The 16,887-nt window shown below is 43.5% G+C and overlaps 1 protein-coding gene across 4 annotated transcripts in view; it reads left to right on the forward strand.

The window, feature by feature from the left end:
* LOC108527440 (ATP-dependent RNA helicase DDX19B-like) overlaps positions 1 to 16,887 on the forward strand; it is a 42,301-nt gene that overhangs the window by 7,682 nt on the left and 17,732 nt on the right. For 2 of the 4 annotated variants that reach the window (XM_017868731.1, XM_017868734.1), the window contains exons 2-3: positions 13,700 to 13,748; positions 16,306 to 16,359. In XM_017868731.1, coding sequence (XP_017724220.1) covers positions 13,700 to 13,748; positions 16,306 to 16,359 — 103 coding nt within the window. Of the gene's footprint in view, positions 1 to 5,486; positions 5,515 to 13,699; positions 13,749 to 16,305; positions 16,360 to 16,887 lie in introns of those variants that run through there. The other 2 variants (XM_017868733.1, XM_017868732.1) reach the window with 2 other exon arrangements.

Below are 16,887 nucleotides of genomic sequence, written 5' to 3' on the forward strand. Positions count from 1 at the left end.
TACCTAATGTAAATGATGAGTTAATGGGTGCAGCACACCAACATGGCACATGTATACATATGTAACAAACCTGCATGTTGTGCACATGTGCCCTAGAACTTAAAGTATAATAAAAAAGAAAAAAAAAGAATATTCCATGTCTTAAAAAATCTAATTTTGCCCTGTAATTTGGATACTAGTTTGGCTGGGTATAGAATTGTAGGTTGAAAATTACTTTCCTGCCAAATTTTAAAGTTATTGTTCCATTGCCTTCTAGATTTCTGTATTTGTTGTTGAAATGTTTGAGACCATCCTGATTCTTGATGTGACTTGTTTTCCCCTTTCTAGGCTTGGAGAATCTTCTGTTTTCAATATTCAGAAAATGTATGGTAATATGTCTTGGTATGGGTGTATTTTCATCCATATTACTGGCCCCTGGGTGTGGGTACTTTCAATCTGAAAAACTCTTGTTCTTCAGTTATGAGAACTTTTCTTGAATAATTTCATTGTTGATTTCTTCTCCTTTGTTTTTTCTTAATTCCCTCTTTTCTGGAACTCACTCTCTTTCTCTCTTTCTCTTTTTTTTCTTTTTAAGACAGGGTCTGTCCTATGTTGCCTAGTCTGGAGTGCAGTAGCTATTCACAGGCAGAATCATAGTGCACTACAGCCTTGAACTCCTGGGCTCAAGGGATCCTCCTGCCTCAGCCTCCCTCGTAGCTGGGACTACAGGTGCGCACCACTACACAGCTTTTCCCAGAACTCTTATTAGATGAATGTTGTATCTGTTGGACTGGCTCTTTAGTGTGTGTTTTTTTTTTTTTTTTTTTTGAGATGAAATTTCACTCTTCTCCCCCAGGCTGGAGTGCAATAGCGCGATCTTGGCTCACTGCAGCCTCTGCTTCTTGAGTTTAAGCGATTCTCCTGCCTCAGCCTCCTGAGTAGCTGGGATTACAGGCATGTGCCACCACACCTGGCTACTTTTTGTATTTTTAGTAGAGGTGGGGTTTCACCATGTTGGCCAGGCTGGTCTTGAACTCCCGACCTCAAGTGACCCACACGCCTCAGCCTCCCAAAGTCCTAGGATTACAGGCGTGAGCCACCGCACCTGGCCAGCCCTTTAAGTTTTTAAAGTCAGGTTTATGGAGGTATAATTTACATAGAGTAAAATTAAACTTTGTTAGTGTACAGTTCTATGAATTTTGACAAAAGCATACAGTTCTGTAACTACCACCACAGTTGACATATAAACCATCTCTACAGAGAACTACAACTTCTGGTAGTTCACTCCCTCTCCTCACCCTTCTCTGGCAACTGCTGATATGTTTTCTGTCATTATAGTTTTGCCTTTTCCAAGATGTTATAAAATGGAATCATGTAATATGTAACCTTTTGAAAAGTCTGGCTTCTTCCACTTAGTATTATGCATTTGGAATTCAACCAAGTTGCATGTATCAGTAGTTCGTTCCTTTTTATTGTTGAGTAGAATTCCATTGTGGATATATACAGTTTGCTTATTCTTCTATTGATAGACACTTGTGTAATTTTCAGTCTGAGACAATATGAAGAAAGCTACTCTATACATTAAGGTACAGATTTTTGTATGGATATATGTTTGCATTTCTCTTGGGTAAAGTCAGTACTGAAGAGTAGGATTTACTGTGTTATGTGGTATGTGTTTAACTTTATAAGTTATATGCCAAACTGTTTTCCAAAGTGTATCATTGTGCTTTCCCAACAGCAGTGGATGAGAGCTTCAACTGCCCCACATCCTTCCCTGCGCAGTATTGTCGGTTTCCTTCATTCTGATAGGTACATGGTGGTGGTGTCTCATTGTGGTTTTAACTTATATATCTCCCTAATGACTAATGATGTTGAAAATCTTTTCATGTGCTTATTTGCCATCTATGTAACTTCTTTGAAGTGGCTTTTCAAACCTTTTGCCCATTTTTAAAGTAGGATTGTTTTGTTTTAGTTGGGAAGGTTATTTATATATTCTGGATAGAAGTTCTGTTTTTTTGTTTGTCTGTTTGTTTGTTTTAAACAGGGTCTCGCTCTGTCACCCAGCTAGAGTGCAGTGGCGCTATCTTGGCTCACTGAAACTTTCACCTCCTGGGCTCAAGGGATCCTCCCACCCGGCCTCCAGAGTAGCTGGGACCACAGGCATGCGCCACCACATCTGGCTGATGTTTGTATTTTTTGTAGAGACAGGGTTTTGCCATGTTGCCCAGGCTGGTCTTGGAACTCCTGGGTTCAAGGAATCCACCCACCTGGGCCTCCCAGAGTGCTGGGATGGATAACAGGCGTGATAAGTCCTTTATCGGATATGTTTTGCATATATTCTCCCAAACTACAATTTGTCTTTTTTCAACAGTACTTTTCAAATAATAGACATTTTCAACTTTGATTAACCTAATTTATCAATTTTTAAGTGATTAGTTCTTTTTATGTTCCAAGATATACACCTTATCCAAGGCCACAAGGATTTTCTACTGTGTTCTCTAGAAGTCTTACAGTTTTAAATTTTACATTTATGTCTGTGATCCATTTTACATTTTGAGTTAAATTTTTTCTAATAGGAGGTATGGATTGAGGTTCATCTTTTTTTTTTTTTTTTGAGGGGGAGTCTTGCTCTGTCTCCAGGCTGGAGTGCAGTGGCGCGGTCTCGGCTCACTGCAACCTCCGCCTCCTAGGTTCAAGCAATTCTCCTGCCTCAGCCTCCTGAGAAGCTGGGATTACAGGTGTCCGCCACCACGCCCAGCTAATTTTTGTATTTTTAGTAGAGACAGGGTTTCACCATATTGGCCAGGCTGGTCTCAAACTCCTGACCTCGTGATCTGCCTGCCTCAGCCTCCCAAAGTGCTGGGATTACAGGCGTGAGCCGATGCGCCGGCTGAGGTTCATGTGTTCATCTTTTTCACATAGAGATGTCTTTTTTTTTGAGACGAAGTCTCGCTCTTGTACCCAGGCTGGAGTGCAGTGGCATGATCTTGAATCACTGCAACCTCCGCCTCCCGGGTTCAAGCGATTCTCCTGCCTCAGTCCCCCGAGTAGCTGGGATTACAGGTGCCTGCCACCAAGCCCAGCTAGTTTTGGTATTTTTAGTAGAGACAGGGTTTCACCATGTTGGCCAGGCTGGTCTCAAACCCCTGACCTCACCCGCCTTGGCCTCTCAAAGTGCTGGGATTACAGGCGTGAGCCACCGCGCCTGGCCAGAGATGTCTTAATTGTTCTAGCACCATTTGTTGAAAAGTCCTTTGGTTTTATTTTTTCTTCTGTTTTTCATCTTTGTCTCTTTTTTTTTCCCTTTTTTTCTATATTTCGTGGGAGATTTTCTCAAGTACTGTCTAGTGTATTTCATTTTCACTTCTACTTTCATGTTTTTAATTTAAGGAACTTTTTTCTTCTTCCTTTACTGTTCCTTTTTTACAGACAATACCCTGTACTGCTTTCATGGTCATAATATCTGCATAATTTGAAGGATATTTTTCTTCATCTCTCTGCTCAGTCTCTGTTTCATGTGAGGCGTGTTTTATCTATACATTTCAGTATCTACTTTTTCATGATGACTATTTCTCAGATGTCTGTAATCCTTGCTTGGCCACTCATATTTAAGAGTGAGTGACTAAAAAGTTGAGTGGAAGCTGTAAACACATGAGTGGGGCTTGTCTATTCTGACCTTAACTATATATCTTTAGTGGTCTATGTCAGTATCCTAAGAACTTTCCTCCCGGTCTGGCCAGATTTTGCAGAGAGGGATCCTCTAATTTCCTGCCTAGATGGTAGAGGTCTGACTCAGTGTTCTGGAATCTAGCTGGAGGAAAGGGTGAGGGAGGTCTCAGCACTCAGAATACCTGCTTCCACTTAATGCTCCTATTTTCATTATGGCATCCCCTCCCTTAATTGTGGCCCTTATCCATTTGAGCATTTCTCATGCCTAACCTGGCAGGCATTGTTAATTGAGTAAATGAACTGTGTAGTTTGTTATTCTGTTACATGGCTCTGTTGCAAAGAAACTTTTGAGCATTCACTCTCAATATGTACATATCTATTTAAAATTGCATACTTTACTGTTTTACTAAATATATTATGTACATTATAAAGCAAATACAAAATTAATAAAGGCTGAGATAAAAATGAAATAATGCTTTCCTGTGCTTCTGTGTGCTGGCTTCATATTTTTATTAGCCAATATCTCAAGGCACAATATACACTTAGAAAAAAACCACATCATTAATCAATGTAGAGATAAATATGTATTTCAAGTAGCTCTGAGAGGTTTTTAATTTTTTTAAATTTTCATTATTATTTTTAATCTTTATTTATTTATTTTTTGAGACAGAGTCTCACTCTGTCGCCCAGGCTGTAGTGCAGTGGTGCGATCTCGGCTCACTGCAAGCTCTGCCTCCCAAGTTCACACCATTCTTCTGCCTCAGCCTCCCGAGTAGCTGGGACTACAGGTGCCCACTACCATGCCTGGCTAATTTTTTTGTATTTTTTTTAGTAGAGACGGGGTTTCACTGTGTTAGCCGGGATGGTCTCAATCTCCCGACCTCGTGATCCACCCGCCTCGGCCTCTCAGAGTGCTGGGATTACAGGCGTGAGCTACTGTGCCTGGCCTGTTTTCTTTTTATTTTTTAGTTCTGAGAGTTTTGACTATTTTAACTAACTTCTTGTTAGGTCAGTTTTGTTGTTGTTGTTGTCATTTGTTTTTTTGTTTTTTGTTTTTTGTTTTTTAAAATAGGATCTCACTTTGTCACCCAGGCTGGAGTGCAGTGGTGTGTACATGGCTCACTGCACCCTTGACCTCCCAGGCTCATGCAGTCCTCCCACCTCAGCCCTGCAAGTAGCTGGGACTACAGGTGTGCACCGCCACACCTGGCAAATTTTTGTATTTTTTGTAGACATATGGTTTCACCATGTTGCTCAGGGCAGTCTCAAGTTCCTGAGCTCAAGCGATCACCTGCCTTGGCCTCCCAAAGTGCTGGGATTACAGGCATGAGCCACTGCACCCAGCCATTCAGGTCAGGTTAAATTGTCATTGTTTTAACCTATTAATGTGCCTAAGAGGGTTTGTTAGGAGTAGGTAGCTTTGACATTTTCTATTTGGCTTGAGTTTGTGTCATAGAATTATCTTTCAGATAGAACAGAAACTCATAATAATGAACCCAGTAATAATAAAAACTCAGGTATAAAATGATTAACTCTTGCTGTTTTTAGCAGGCCCAAACTAGCCATTTTATTAACCTTACAACAACAAATTCCTGCATTTTATGAAACAGAATCTTGAGACCCTATTATTACAACATTACGGTAAGATTAAAGTGTACAGTTCACTGATGGTTGGTGTATTCAGAAGTGTGTAGCTTATATCAGTCAGTTTTAGAACATTTTCATCACCCCAAAAGGTAACTCTGTACACATTAGCAGTCACTCCCTGTTTCCCCACAAACTCCCCAGCTCTAGGCAACCACTAATCTACTTTCTGTCTCTTTAGATTTGCCTCTTTTAAACATTTCATATAGATGGAAACATACGGTATGTGATCCTTTGTGACTGGCTTCTTTTACTTAGTATAATGAACTAAGGTTCATTAGTTGTAGCATGTATCAGTACTCTATTCCTTATTGTTGCCAAATAATAATATTCCATTGTGTGGATATACCACATTTTATTTATCCATTCATCAATTTCTGGACATTTGGATTATTTCTACTTTTTAGCTACTATGAATAATATTGCTTTTGATTGATTAATGTACAAGTTTTTGTGTGGACATATAGTTTCAATACTCGGGTATATATCTAGAAATGGAACTGCTGGATTATATAGTAATTCTCTGTTTAACTTTTGAGGAAGTGCCAAGATGTTTTCCAAAGCAGCTGCATCATTAATCTTTAAGATTAGTATTGTCTATGAATGGCACTATTTTTTTTTTTGAGACGAGTCACGCACTGCTGCCGAGGCTGGAGTGCCATGGCAGCATCTCAGCTCACTGCAACCTCTGCCTCCCGGGTTCAAGCGATTCTCATGCCTCAGCTTCCTAAGTAGGTGAGACTACAAGCACGTGCCACCGTGCCCAGCTAATTTTTCGTATTTCAGCGGAGATAGGGTTTCATCATCTTGCCCACACTGGTCTCAAACTCCTGAGCTCAAGCAATCCACCCACGTCAGCCTCCCAAAGTACTAGGATTACAGGTGTGAGCCACCACATCTGGCCATATGTGTGTGTGTGTATGTGTGTGTGTATTTTTTTTTTTTTTTGAGACGGAGTCTCGCTCTGTCGCCCAGGCTGGAGTGCAGTGGCGTGATCTCAACTCACTGCAAGCTCCACCTCCTGGGTTCACGCCATTCTCCTGCCTCAGCCTCCTGAGTATCTTGGCCTGCCGCCACACTCGGCTAATTTTTTGTATTTTTTAGTAGAGACGGGGTTTCACGGTGTTAGCCAGGATGGTCTCGATCTCCTGACCTCGTGATCTGCCCGCCTTGGCCTCCCAAACTGCTGGGATTACAGGCGTGAGCCACCGCACCCTGCCATGTGTGTATTTTTTTTAAATAGAGATGGGGTCTCACTCTGCCACCCAGGCTGGAATGCAGTGGCAAGATCATAGCACATTGTAACCTGGAACTCCTGGGCTCAAGCAGTCCTCCCACCTCAGCCTCCCTGGTAGCTGCCCAGCTAATGTTTTAATTTATTTTATTTTAAAATTCATTTAAATTTATTATTTATTTTATTTATTTTTATGTATTTATTTTTTTGAGATGGAGTCTCACTGTGTCACCAAGGCTGGAGTACAGTGGCACCATGTTGGCTCACTGCAACCTCTGTCTTCTGGGTTCAATTAATTCTCCTGCCTCAGCCTCCCGAGTAGCTGGGATTACAGGCACCCACCACCATGCCCAGCTAGTTTTATATTTTTAGTAGAGATGGGGTTTCACCATGTTGGCCAGTCTGGTCTCAAACTCCTGACCTTCAGGTGATCCACCCACCTTGGCCTCCCAAAGTGCTGGGAATTACAGGTGTGAGCCACTGCACCGGGCCTATTTATTTTTTTTAAGACAAGAGTCTCACTCTGTTGGCCAGGCTGGAGTGCAATGGCGGGATCTCGGCTCACTGCAACCTCCGCCTCCTGGGTTCAAGTGATTCTCCCACCTCAGCCTCCTGAGTAGCTGGGATTACAGGCATGCACCACCATACCTGGCTAATTTTTTTTTTTGTATTTTTTTAGTAGAGACGGGGTTTTACCATGTTGGTCAGGCTGGTCTCGAACTCCTGACCTCAGGTGATCAGCCTGCCTTGGCCTCCCAAAGAACTGGGATTACAGGAATGAGCCACCATGCCCAGCCTATTTATTTATTTATTTTTTAGGAGATGGGGTCTTGCTATGTTGCCCAGGCTTGTCTCAAACTTCTTGAGTTCAAGGGATCCTCCCTCCTCGGCCTCCAAAAGTGCTGGGATTGAAGGCACAAGCCACCATGCCCTGCCAATATTTTTATTTTATTTTATTTTATTATTATTTTTTTTTGAGACGGAGTCTCGCTCTGTCGCCCAGGCTGGAGTGCAGTGGCCGGATCTCAGCTCACTGCAAGCTCCGCCTCCCGGGTTTACGCCATTCTCCTGCCTCAGCCTCCCGAGTAGCTGGGACTACAGGCGCCCGCCATCTCGCCCGGCTAGTTTTTTGTATTTTTTTTTTTAGTAGAGACGGGGTTTCACCGTGTAGACCAGGATGGTCTCGATCTCCTGACCTCGTGATCCACCCGTCTCGGCCTCCCAAAGTGCTGGGATTACAGGCTTGAGCCACCGCGCCCGGCCCAATATTTTTATTTTTAAACTTTGTAGAGGTGAAGTCTCACTATGTTGCCCAGGCTTGTCTCAGACTCCTGGCCTCAAGGGATCCTCCCACTTCAGCCTCCCAAAGTGTTGGGATTATAGGCATGAGCCACTGCCCCGGCTCTCTTTTTCAATTTAGAGGGCAAAGGGATTGAAAAACTGATGAGAGGCTGGGCGCGGTGGCTCACGCCTGTGGCTCACGCCCAGCCTGGGCAACAGAGCGAGACTCCATCTCAAAACCTCACAATTTTGCCAGAGACAGTTCCTATTCAGGATAGTTCATTACCATTAAATCTTCCTTCTTATGTTTCAAGAATCCTTTCTCAAGTAGCTTTGGAATAAAATGAAGTATAACTGAATTATTCTCAATTATTTTGACATCTTAAAAGCTATTAAAACACTGAAAATTCTGGATATTATAAAAGTAGAGCTTTGGGCAATTTGGAAATGGGAGTTTTTAAAAGTTTGTCTTGCCTTTTCATTAGTTTTCTAGATTTCAAAATGGTTTCCAATCAAGTTGCAAGAAAAATCGGTTTTTCCTTTTGATTCAAATAAATAGAGCACAGGTATCTGAACTAACTGCTTTCAACATAAGTTTTAGCATTCAGTTCACTGATACTAAGGTGGGTAATGTAACCTTTAATGCTGCTTTTGTGTTGTAGGCTTTGAGATCCTTACAGCCAAGTAAAGGCTGTGTCTTCTAGATTCTACAGGAACCTCTTCAGAATTCTGATACGTTGTAATCAAAACAACATCTATTGGCCCGGTGCAGTGGCTCACGCCTGTAATCCCAGCACTTTAGGAGTAATCCCAGCACTTTGAGAGTAATCCCAGCACTTTGGGAGGCCAAGGTGGGCGGATCATGAGGTCAGGAGATGGAGACCATCCTGGCTAACACGGTGAAACCCCGTCTCTACTAAAATACAAAAAAAAAAAAAAAAAAAAAAAAATTAGCTGGATGTTGTGGCCGGCGCCGGTAGTCCCAGCTACTCAGGAGGCTGAGGCAAGAGAATGGCATGAACACGGGAAGCGGAGCTTGCAGTGAGCCAAGATCGCGCCACTGCAGGCCAGCCTGGGCGACACAGGGAGAATCTGTCTCAAAAAAAAAGAAAAAAAATCTATTACTTTTATTTACAATGTTGCTACCACCTTTTCCTACACATTTCATTTTACCCTGTTAACTTTTGAGTTGAACAATGTATCAACAAAAGAATGTTAGCCCAGCCTGGTGGCAGGCACCTGTAGTCCCATCTGCTTGGGAGGGTGAGACAGGAGGATCCTTGATTCTGGTAAGCTGAGGTTGCATGAGCCATGATCATACCAATGCACTCCAGCCTGGGCGACAGAGTGAGACTCGTTCTCAAATAAATTAATAAATAAAAATATAAAAACAAAAGAATGATCCCTATTGTCGTGTGTCCTTTTATCGTTGAATATTAAAAAAACTTTTTGGGCCGGGTGTGGTAGCTCATACCTATAATCTTTGGGAGGCTGAGGTGGGCAGATCACCTGAAATCAGGAGTTCAAGACCAGCCTGACCAACATGGTGAAACCCCATCTCTACTAAAAATACAAAATTGGCCGGGTGTGGTGGCTCACGCCTGTAATCCTACCACTTTGGGAGGCTGAGGAGGGTGAATCATTTGAGGTCAGGGGTTCAAGACCAGCCTGGCCAATACGGTGAAACCACATCTCTACTAAAAAGTCAAAAAAAGTTAGCGGGGTGTGGTGGTGGGCACCTGTAAACCCCGTAAGCCTGGATGACTGAGCGAGACTCCGTCTCAAAAAAATAAAGTAAAATAAATTAGCCAGGTGTGATGGCACATGCCTGTAATCCCAGCTACTTGGGAGGCAGAATTGCTTACACTTGGGAGGCGGAGGTTGCAGTGAGCTGAGATCACGCCATTGCACTCCAGCCTGGGCAACAAGAGCAAAACTCTGTCTCAAAACAAACAAAAAACTTTATGGCAATGGCTATTTCTAGTTCATTTATACCTCATTAACTCATTTAAACTTAAGGTCTGTCATTTATTTTAGGTAGTAATTATCACCATAGGAATAAGTACTGTTAACTTTACTCCTGTAAACTTGCTATTTATTTATTTATTTTGAGATGGAGTCTCGCTCTGTCGCCTAGGCTGGAGTGCAGTGGTGCGATCTCGGCTCACTGCAAGCTCTGCCTCCCAGGTTCATGCCATTCTCCTGCCTCAGCCTCCCCAGTAGCTGGTACTACAGGCGCCCACCACCACGCCCAGCTAATTTTTTATATTTTTAGTAGAGATGGGGTTTCACCATGTTAGCCAGGATGGTCTCGATCTCCTGACCTCGTGATCTGCCTGCCTCCGCCTCCCAAAGTGCTGGGATTACAGGCGTGAGCTGCCGCGCCTGACCAAACTTGCTATTTAAAAAAAAAAAAAAAATTATTGAGTGCAGTGGCATCTTCATGGCTCACTTCAGCCTTGACTTCCTGGGCTCCAGCAATTCTCCCACCTCAGCCGCCTTAGTAGCTGGGACCACAGACATGTGCCATCACGCCCAGCTAATTTTTGTATTTTTGTAGAGATGGGGTTTCGCCATGTTGCCCAGGCTGGTCTCAAACTCCTGAGCTCAAGCAGTGCATCCGCCTCAGCTCGCAGAGTGCTGAGATTACACACATGAACCACAGCACCCAGCCTCTCTTTCTCATTTTAACAGCCCTGAGTACTAGACCAGGTTAATTGGCAGGATGTGGGGAGTGCTTTTATTTATTTATTTAGAGATGGAATTTCACTCTTGTTGCCCAGGCTGGAGTGCAATGGCACAATCTCAGCTCACTGCAACCTCCTCCTCCCGGGTTCAAGCGATTCTCCTGCCTTAGCCTCCTGAGAAGCTGGGATTACAGGCGCATGCCACCACACCTGGCTAATTTTTGTATTTTTAGTAGATATGGTGTTCACCGTATCAGCCAGGCTGGTCTTGAACTTCTGGCCTCAAGTGATCTGCCCACCTCAGCCTCCCAAAGTGCTAGAATTACAGGCGTCAGCCACTGTGCCCAGCTGTTTTGTTTTGTTTTGTTTAAGTTCTGGGGTACATGTGCAGGATGTGCAGTTTTGTTACATAGGTCAACATGTGCCATGGTGGTTTGCTGCACCTATCACCCGATCACCTAGGTATTAAGCCGCACATGCATTAGCTCTTTTTCCTAATGCTCTCCCCCACTGCCCTCCTCAATTAGTGTGTTCTTTATCCTTCAGAATTAGTGAAGGATTTTACTGCTTTATAATGATTTCTTTTTTTTTTTGTTTTTCAGTTGGCTTTCTCCAGTTGAATGGTTTCCTTTTTGTTAATTTCCTTTTTTCTAATCTCTTTAATGTGTTCCCTTTCTGCTTCTTCTTTCCCAATACCAAAGCAGAAAGACACCAGAAACTTCCTTTCCATTTCCATGAATAGAAATGGGGCTCCTCCATTCTCAACAAACCACTCATTAAAACATTTTTTTGTTCTCTCCTCCCTACCCTCCTTCCCCTTTCTCCTGTTCTTGGACTTAGACGGACAACAGAAATGCGGCCTAATGCAGTGGTTCATGCTTATAATCCCAGCACTTTGGGAGGCTGAGGCGGGAGGATCGCTTGAGCCCAGGAGCTCAAGACCAGCCTGAGCAACACAGTAAGATCCCAACTCACAATAAAAGATTATCCGGGCAGGCCGGGGGCAGTGGCTCATGCCTGTAATCCTTGCACTTTGGGAGGCCAAGGTGGGCAGATCATGAGGTTAAGAGATCGAGACCATCCTGGCCAATGTGATGAAACCCAATCTCTACTGAAAATACAAAAATTAGCTGGGCATGGTGGTGTGCGCCTGTAGTCCCAACTACTTGGGAGGCTGAAGCAGAAGAATCGCTTGAAACAGGGAGGCGGAGGTTGCAGTGAGCCGAGATAGCACCACTGCACTCCAGCCTGGCAACAGAGCGAGACTCTGTCTCAAAAAAAAAAAAAAAAAAAAAAAAAAAATTAGCCGGACATGGTGGTGAGCACCTGTCGTCTCAGCTACTTGGGAGGCTGAGGCAGGAAGACTGCCTGAGCCTTAGGAGGTTGAGACTTCAGTGAGCTATGATCATGCCACTGCACCACTCCAGCCTGGGCAACAGAGTAAGACCCTGTCTGCAGAAAAAAAAGAAAGAACCATTAGGTTGTGATTTTCATTTTGTTTTTACTAGATGATGTCTTAGGCCCTGCTTGATATTTTATGATTAGGGTTGGCTTTAGCTTGAAACGTTACTTACTCACGTCAGACTTTCCATCTATCTAATCCCTGTGCTGGGGTCCAAGACTTACGGATGCTTTCTGACCTTTAAAAAAGGCTTTTTTTGGCCGGGTGCAGTGGCTCATGCCTGTAATCCCAGCACTTTGGGAGGCCGAGGCAGGCAGATCATGAGGTTAGGAGATCAAGACCATCCTGGCTAACACGGTGAAACCCTGTCTCTACTAAAAATACAAAACAATGAGCTGGGGGTGGTAGCGGGCACCTGTAGTCCCAGCTACTCAGGAGGCTGAGGCAGCAGAATGGCGTGAACTTGGGAGGCAGAGTTTGCAGTGAGCCGAGATCGCGCCACTGCACTCCAGCCTGGGCGACAAAGCGAGACTCCGTCTCAAAAAAAAAAGAAAGTCTTTTTTGTTTTGATTTTTTTTTTTACGAAAAATTTACGACTAGAGCACTTACTTTACTCTGTGCTACATCCAAAGACCAAAAATAGAAATATCGGCTACTCTGCGCACATTTCCTATGGGGTAGCCCTGCTACTCAAGGAGCAGTAGAAAACGAAATAGGCCCTGTCAGGAAGGTATTTGCATTCTAATAGAGAAGATAAAACCTGCTAGGATATCCCTAATATACAGTATTTGATCAAAGTCATAGTAATTCATTCTTGGAAATGTCTCTTTGCTCTGTCTCTTCCTTTCTATTTCCACTTCAGCCCAGTGGGTATTTTAATTACACAGTATGCCACAATGCGCCAGGCTGTTCCCAACTACAGTATCAGACACCAGCAAAAGGTGACTTGAATGTGAGGCTGCACATAAGCATACTGTGGTCTTACGACTCTAATGCATCCTGCAGCATGACTAATTCCTACCCACAGATGCTTTTCTTTTCTTATTTATTTATTTATTTTTGAGACAGAGTCTTGCTCTGTCGCCCAGGCTGGAGTGCAGTGGCGCGATCTCGGCTCACTGCAAGCTCTGTCTCCCAGGTTCACGCCATTCTCCTGCCTCAGTCTCCCGAGTAGCTGGGACTACAGGAGCCCGCCACCACGCCTGGCTAATTTTTGTATTTTTAGTAGAGACAGGGTTTCATCATGTCGGCCAGGATGATCTGGATCTCTTGAACTCGTGATCTGCCTGCCTCAGCCTCCCAAAGTGCTGGGATTACAGGTGCAAGCCACCGCACCCAGCTTTACCGATGCTTTTCATGGCAGTCCTCCCTTCTCAGTGTTCTCCGAAGTATGACTGCATTTTTTCAACATCTCTTTAAATTTCCTCGTTTGAAATATGATTTGAAATGGAGCAATTCCCACACACACAAAAGAAATATGAGAGAATGACAAGTCTAATGATATTCTACAAAGAGAGAGAGTTTATAATCAGGGCATTAAGCAAACTCACAAATTACAATTCTCTCACAGAATTGTAAGTAGAAGGTACCGATGTGGAGCATTTTTTTCCACTGATGTATTTATGGGAAATTTTGTTTATTCTCATCAGACATTTAGTAAACAGAACAACTCAGTGAATTGGTCCTAAGAACATACCTTGAGAATGGCTGTTTTATCCCCAGCTTCGTTAGGGAGGCTCTGTTGATTCCAAATCTTTTAAGTGGTTTTCCTGACACTTTCCCCTCCCCATATTCTCCATTTAGTTGAGCAACTTGCATCTTAAGGAAGAGAAAATCAAACCAGATGCCAATGGTAAGTAACTAATAGCTAGTTTGAAAACAAATGTGATTTTCTTCAGTATTTTTGTTTTGGTGTAACAACTGTCTGGAAAAAAAAAATTATATTTGTACCAGGCAGGGCGTTGGCCAATACTGGTATCATTTGATTTGTAAATCAACAAACTGGTTTGTATGACCAAAGTGTTTTTATTTATTTATTTTTATTTGTTTACTTTCTAAGAGACAGGTTCTTGCTCTGTTGCCCAGGCTGGAGTGCAGTGGTTCAATCATGCTTCACTGGAGCCTCAACCTCCCAGACTCAAGTGATCCTCCGCCTCAGCCTCCTGAGTAACTGGGACTACAGGCACAACGCACTACGCCCAACGTAATTTTTAATTTTATTTTTTATAGAGATGACGGTCTCGCGCCGGGCGCGGGTGGCTCGAAGCCTTGTAATCCCAGACTTTGGGAGGCCGAGATGGAGCGGACACAAGGCAGGAACGAGAACATCCTGGGCTAACACAGGTGAAAACCCGTCTCACTAAAAAAAAAAAAAAAAAAAAAAAAAAAACTAGTCCGGGCGAGGTTGCGGCCCTAATCCAGCTACTCGGGAGGACTGAGGCAGTGAGAATTGGCGTTAAAACCCGGGAGGCCGGAGCTTGCAGTATCTTGAGATCGGCTTTACGCACTCCAGCGCTGCGACAGGAGCAAGACCGGCTCAAAAAAAAAAAAAAACATAGAAGAGTATGGAGGTCTCCGTGGATGTGCCCAGGTTGGTTTCTAACTCCTGGGCTCAAGCAGTCCTCCCGTCTCAGCCTCCCAAAGTGCTGGGATTACAAGAGTGAGATACCGCACCTGGCTTCAAAGTGTTTTTAATACAAGAATGAGGATTGCACACTGATAGCAAGGGTGTGGGAGTGAAAAACGAATTAGGCTACTTAAGTGGGACTAATTACTAACCATGGGACTATACTGACAAAGACTAATTTTTTTTTTTTTTTTTTTTTTGATGAAGTTTCGTTCTGTCGCCCGGGCTGGAGTGCAGTGGCCGGATCTCAGCTCACTGCAAGCTCCGCCCCCCAGGTTTATGCCATTCTCCGGCCTCAGCCTCCCAAGTAGCTGGGACTACAGGCGCCCGCCACCTCGCCCAGCTCGTTTTTTGTATTTTTTAGTAGAGACGGGGTTTCACCGTGTTAGCCAGGATGGTCTCAATCTCCTGACCTCGTGATCCGCCCGTCTCGGCCTCCCAAAGTGCTGGGATTACAGGCTTCAGCCACGGCGCCCGGCCGACAAAGACTAATTTTTTAATGTTCTCAATTTGGGATGAGATAGACAAAGTGCAAGCAATCTGACAGTTTACCTATCCTAATTATTCTGAAATCATATTTATCCAAATTTAAGATTTCCATTATTGTTGATGTACTTAATATTACAGGAAGGAAATGTAAATTTGCCTTTCTCAAAATTCACTTACAATCTTTTTTGTATGATTTTATATAAACACAGTATCATTTGACTATAAATTTATATTAATCAACAATTTATAAGCCGGGTGTGGTGGCTCACACCTGTAGTCCCAGCACTTTGGGAAGCTGAGGTGGGCAGATAACCTGAGGTCAGGAGTTCAAAACCAGCCTGACCAACATGGTGAAACCCCATCTCTACTAAAACTACAAAAATTTACCAGGTGTGGTGGTGCACACCTATAATCCCAGCTACTCAGGATGCTGAGACAACGGAATCTCTAGAACCTGGGAGGCAGAGGTTGCAGTGAGCCGAGATCACACCACTGCACTCCAGCCTGGGCAAGAGTGAGACTCCGTCTCAAAAAAAGAAAAAAAAAAATTTATTTGCATGAATTTTTTTTGTTGGTCTTACTGCTCATTTGTTATATACATGAATTTTAATGGCATTATTGTGTTCACATATTAATAAAATCCGATTTGCATAGATATTCCTCTGTTGAGCATCAAGGTGGTTTCTGATCACTAATCGCTCTAATCTTTCTGTAATATTTCAGAAGTATTGATTCAATGAGGGAAATAATAGTTTTTGAGGTACGAGGAGGAGACCTAGAATAGGAAAGAATATGAGCAACAGAGGTCGGGCGCGGTGGCTCACGCCTGTAATCCCAGCACTTTGGGAGGCGAGGCAGGTGGATCACGAGGTCAGGAGATCAAGACCATCCTGTCTAACATGGTGAAATCCCGTCTCCACTAAAAGTACAAAAAAAATTAGCCGGGCATGGTGGCGGGTGCCTGTAATCTCAGCTACTCGGGAGGCTGAGGCCAGAGAATGGTGTGAACCCGGGAGGCAGAGCTTGCAGTGAACTGAGATTGCGCCACTGCACTCCAGCCTGGGCAAAATAAATAAATAAATAAAATCTCTCTCTCTATATATATATATGAGCAACAGTGTTTTACATCTTTATTTAGGGACAATAAAATGTTTTTATCAGCGGCTCAGTTTCCTCATTTATTTTTTGCACCCTAGGCCTTTACAAAAACTTCTAGTGTCATAGAATTTGAATTGTCCCAGCTATTGGGTATGGGATGTGATTTTGAATGATGGCCACTTTGTGTCTGATAAAGGTGCTGTTGTCAAGACCAATACCAATGCAGAGAAGACAGATGAAGAAGAGAAAGGTAACACAGCCGTGGAGTTTATATAATGATAAGCTTCTACATTCTAAGAAAGTGGATTGTTATGAGGCTTCATTTTTATACCCAGTTTGGCTCGACTTTAATAGGCGATACAGTGCTAGCATTAAAGTTCAATATATGTGCCGGGCGCAGTGGTTCACGCCTGTAATCCCAGCACTTTGGGAGGCCAAGGCGGGTGGATCATGAGCTCCGGAGATCAAGACCAACCTGGCTAACATGGTGAAACCCCATCTCCACTAAAAATACAAAAACAAAATTATCCAGGCATAGTGGCAGGCATCTGTAGTCCCAGCTACTTGGGAGGCTGAGGCAGGAGAATGGCGTGAACCCAGCAGGCAGAGCTTGCAGTGAGCCAAGATTGAACCACTGCACTCCAGACTGGGCGACAGAGCGAGACTCTGTCTCAAAAAAAAAAAAAAAAAAGTTCAATATAAATAGTCAATAGGTGAAGGAGTTCTAATGGTTTACGTTTAGTGAAAGTTTACATTGAACAACTGAACAGTTGCAGGC

Source organism: Rhinopithecus bieti, unplaced genomic scaffold, assembly GCF_001698545.2.
Source record: "Rhinopithecus bieti isolate Rb0 unplaced genomic scaffold, ASM169854v2 scaffold_2574, whole genome shotgun sequence".
Taxonomy (NCBI): domain Eukaryota; kingdom Metazoa; phylum Chordata; class Mammalia; order Primates; family Cercopithecidae; genus Rhinopithecus; species Rhinopithecus bieti.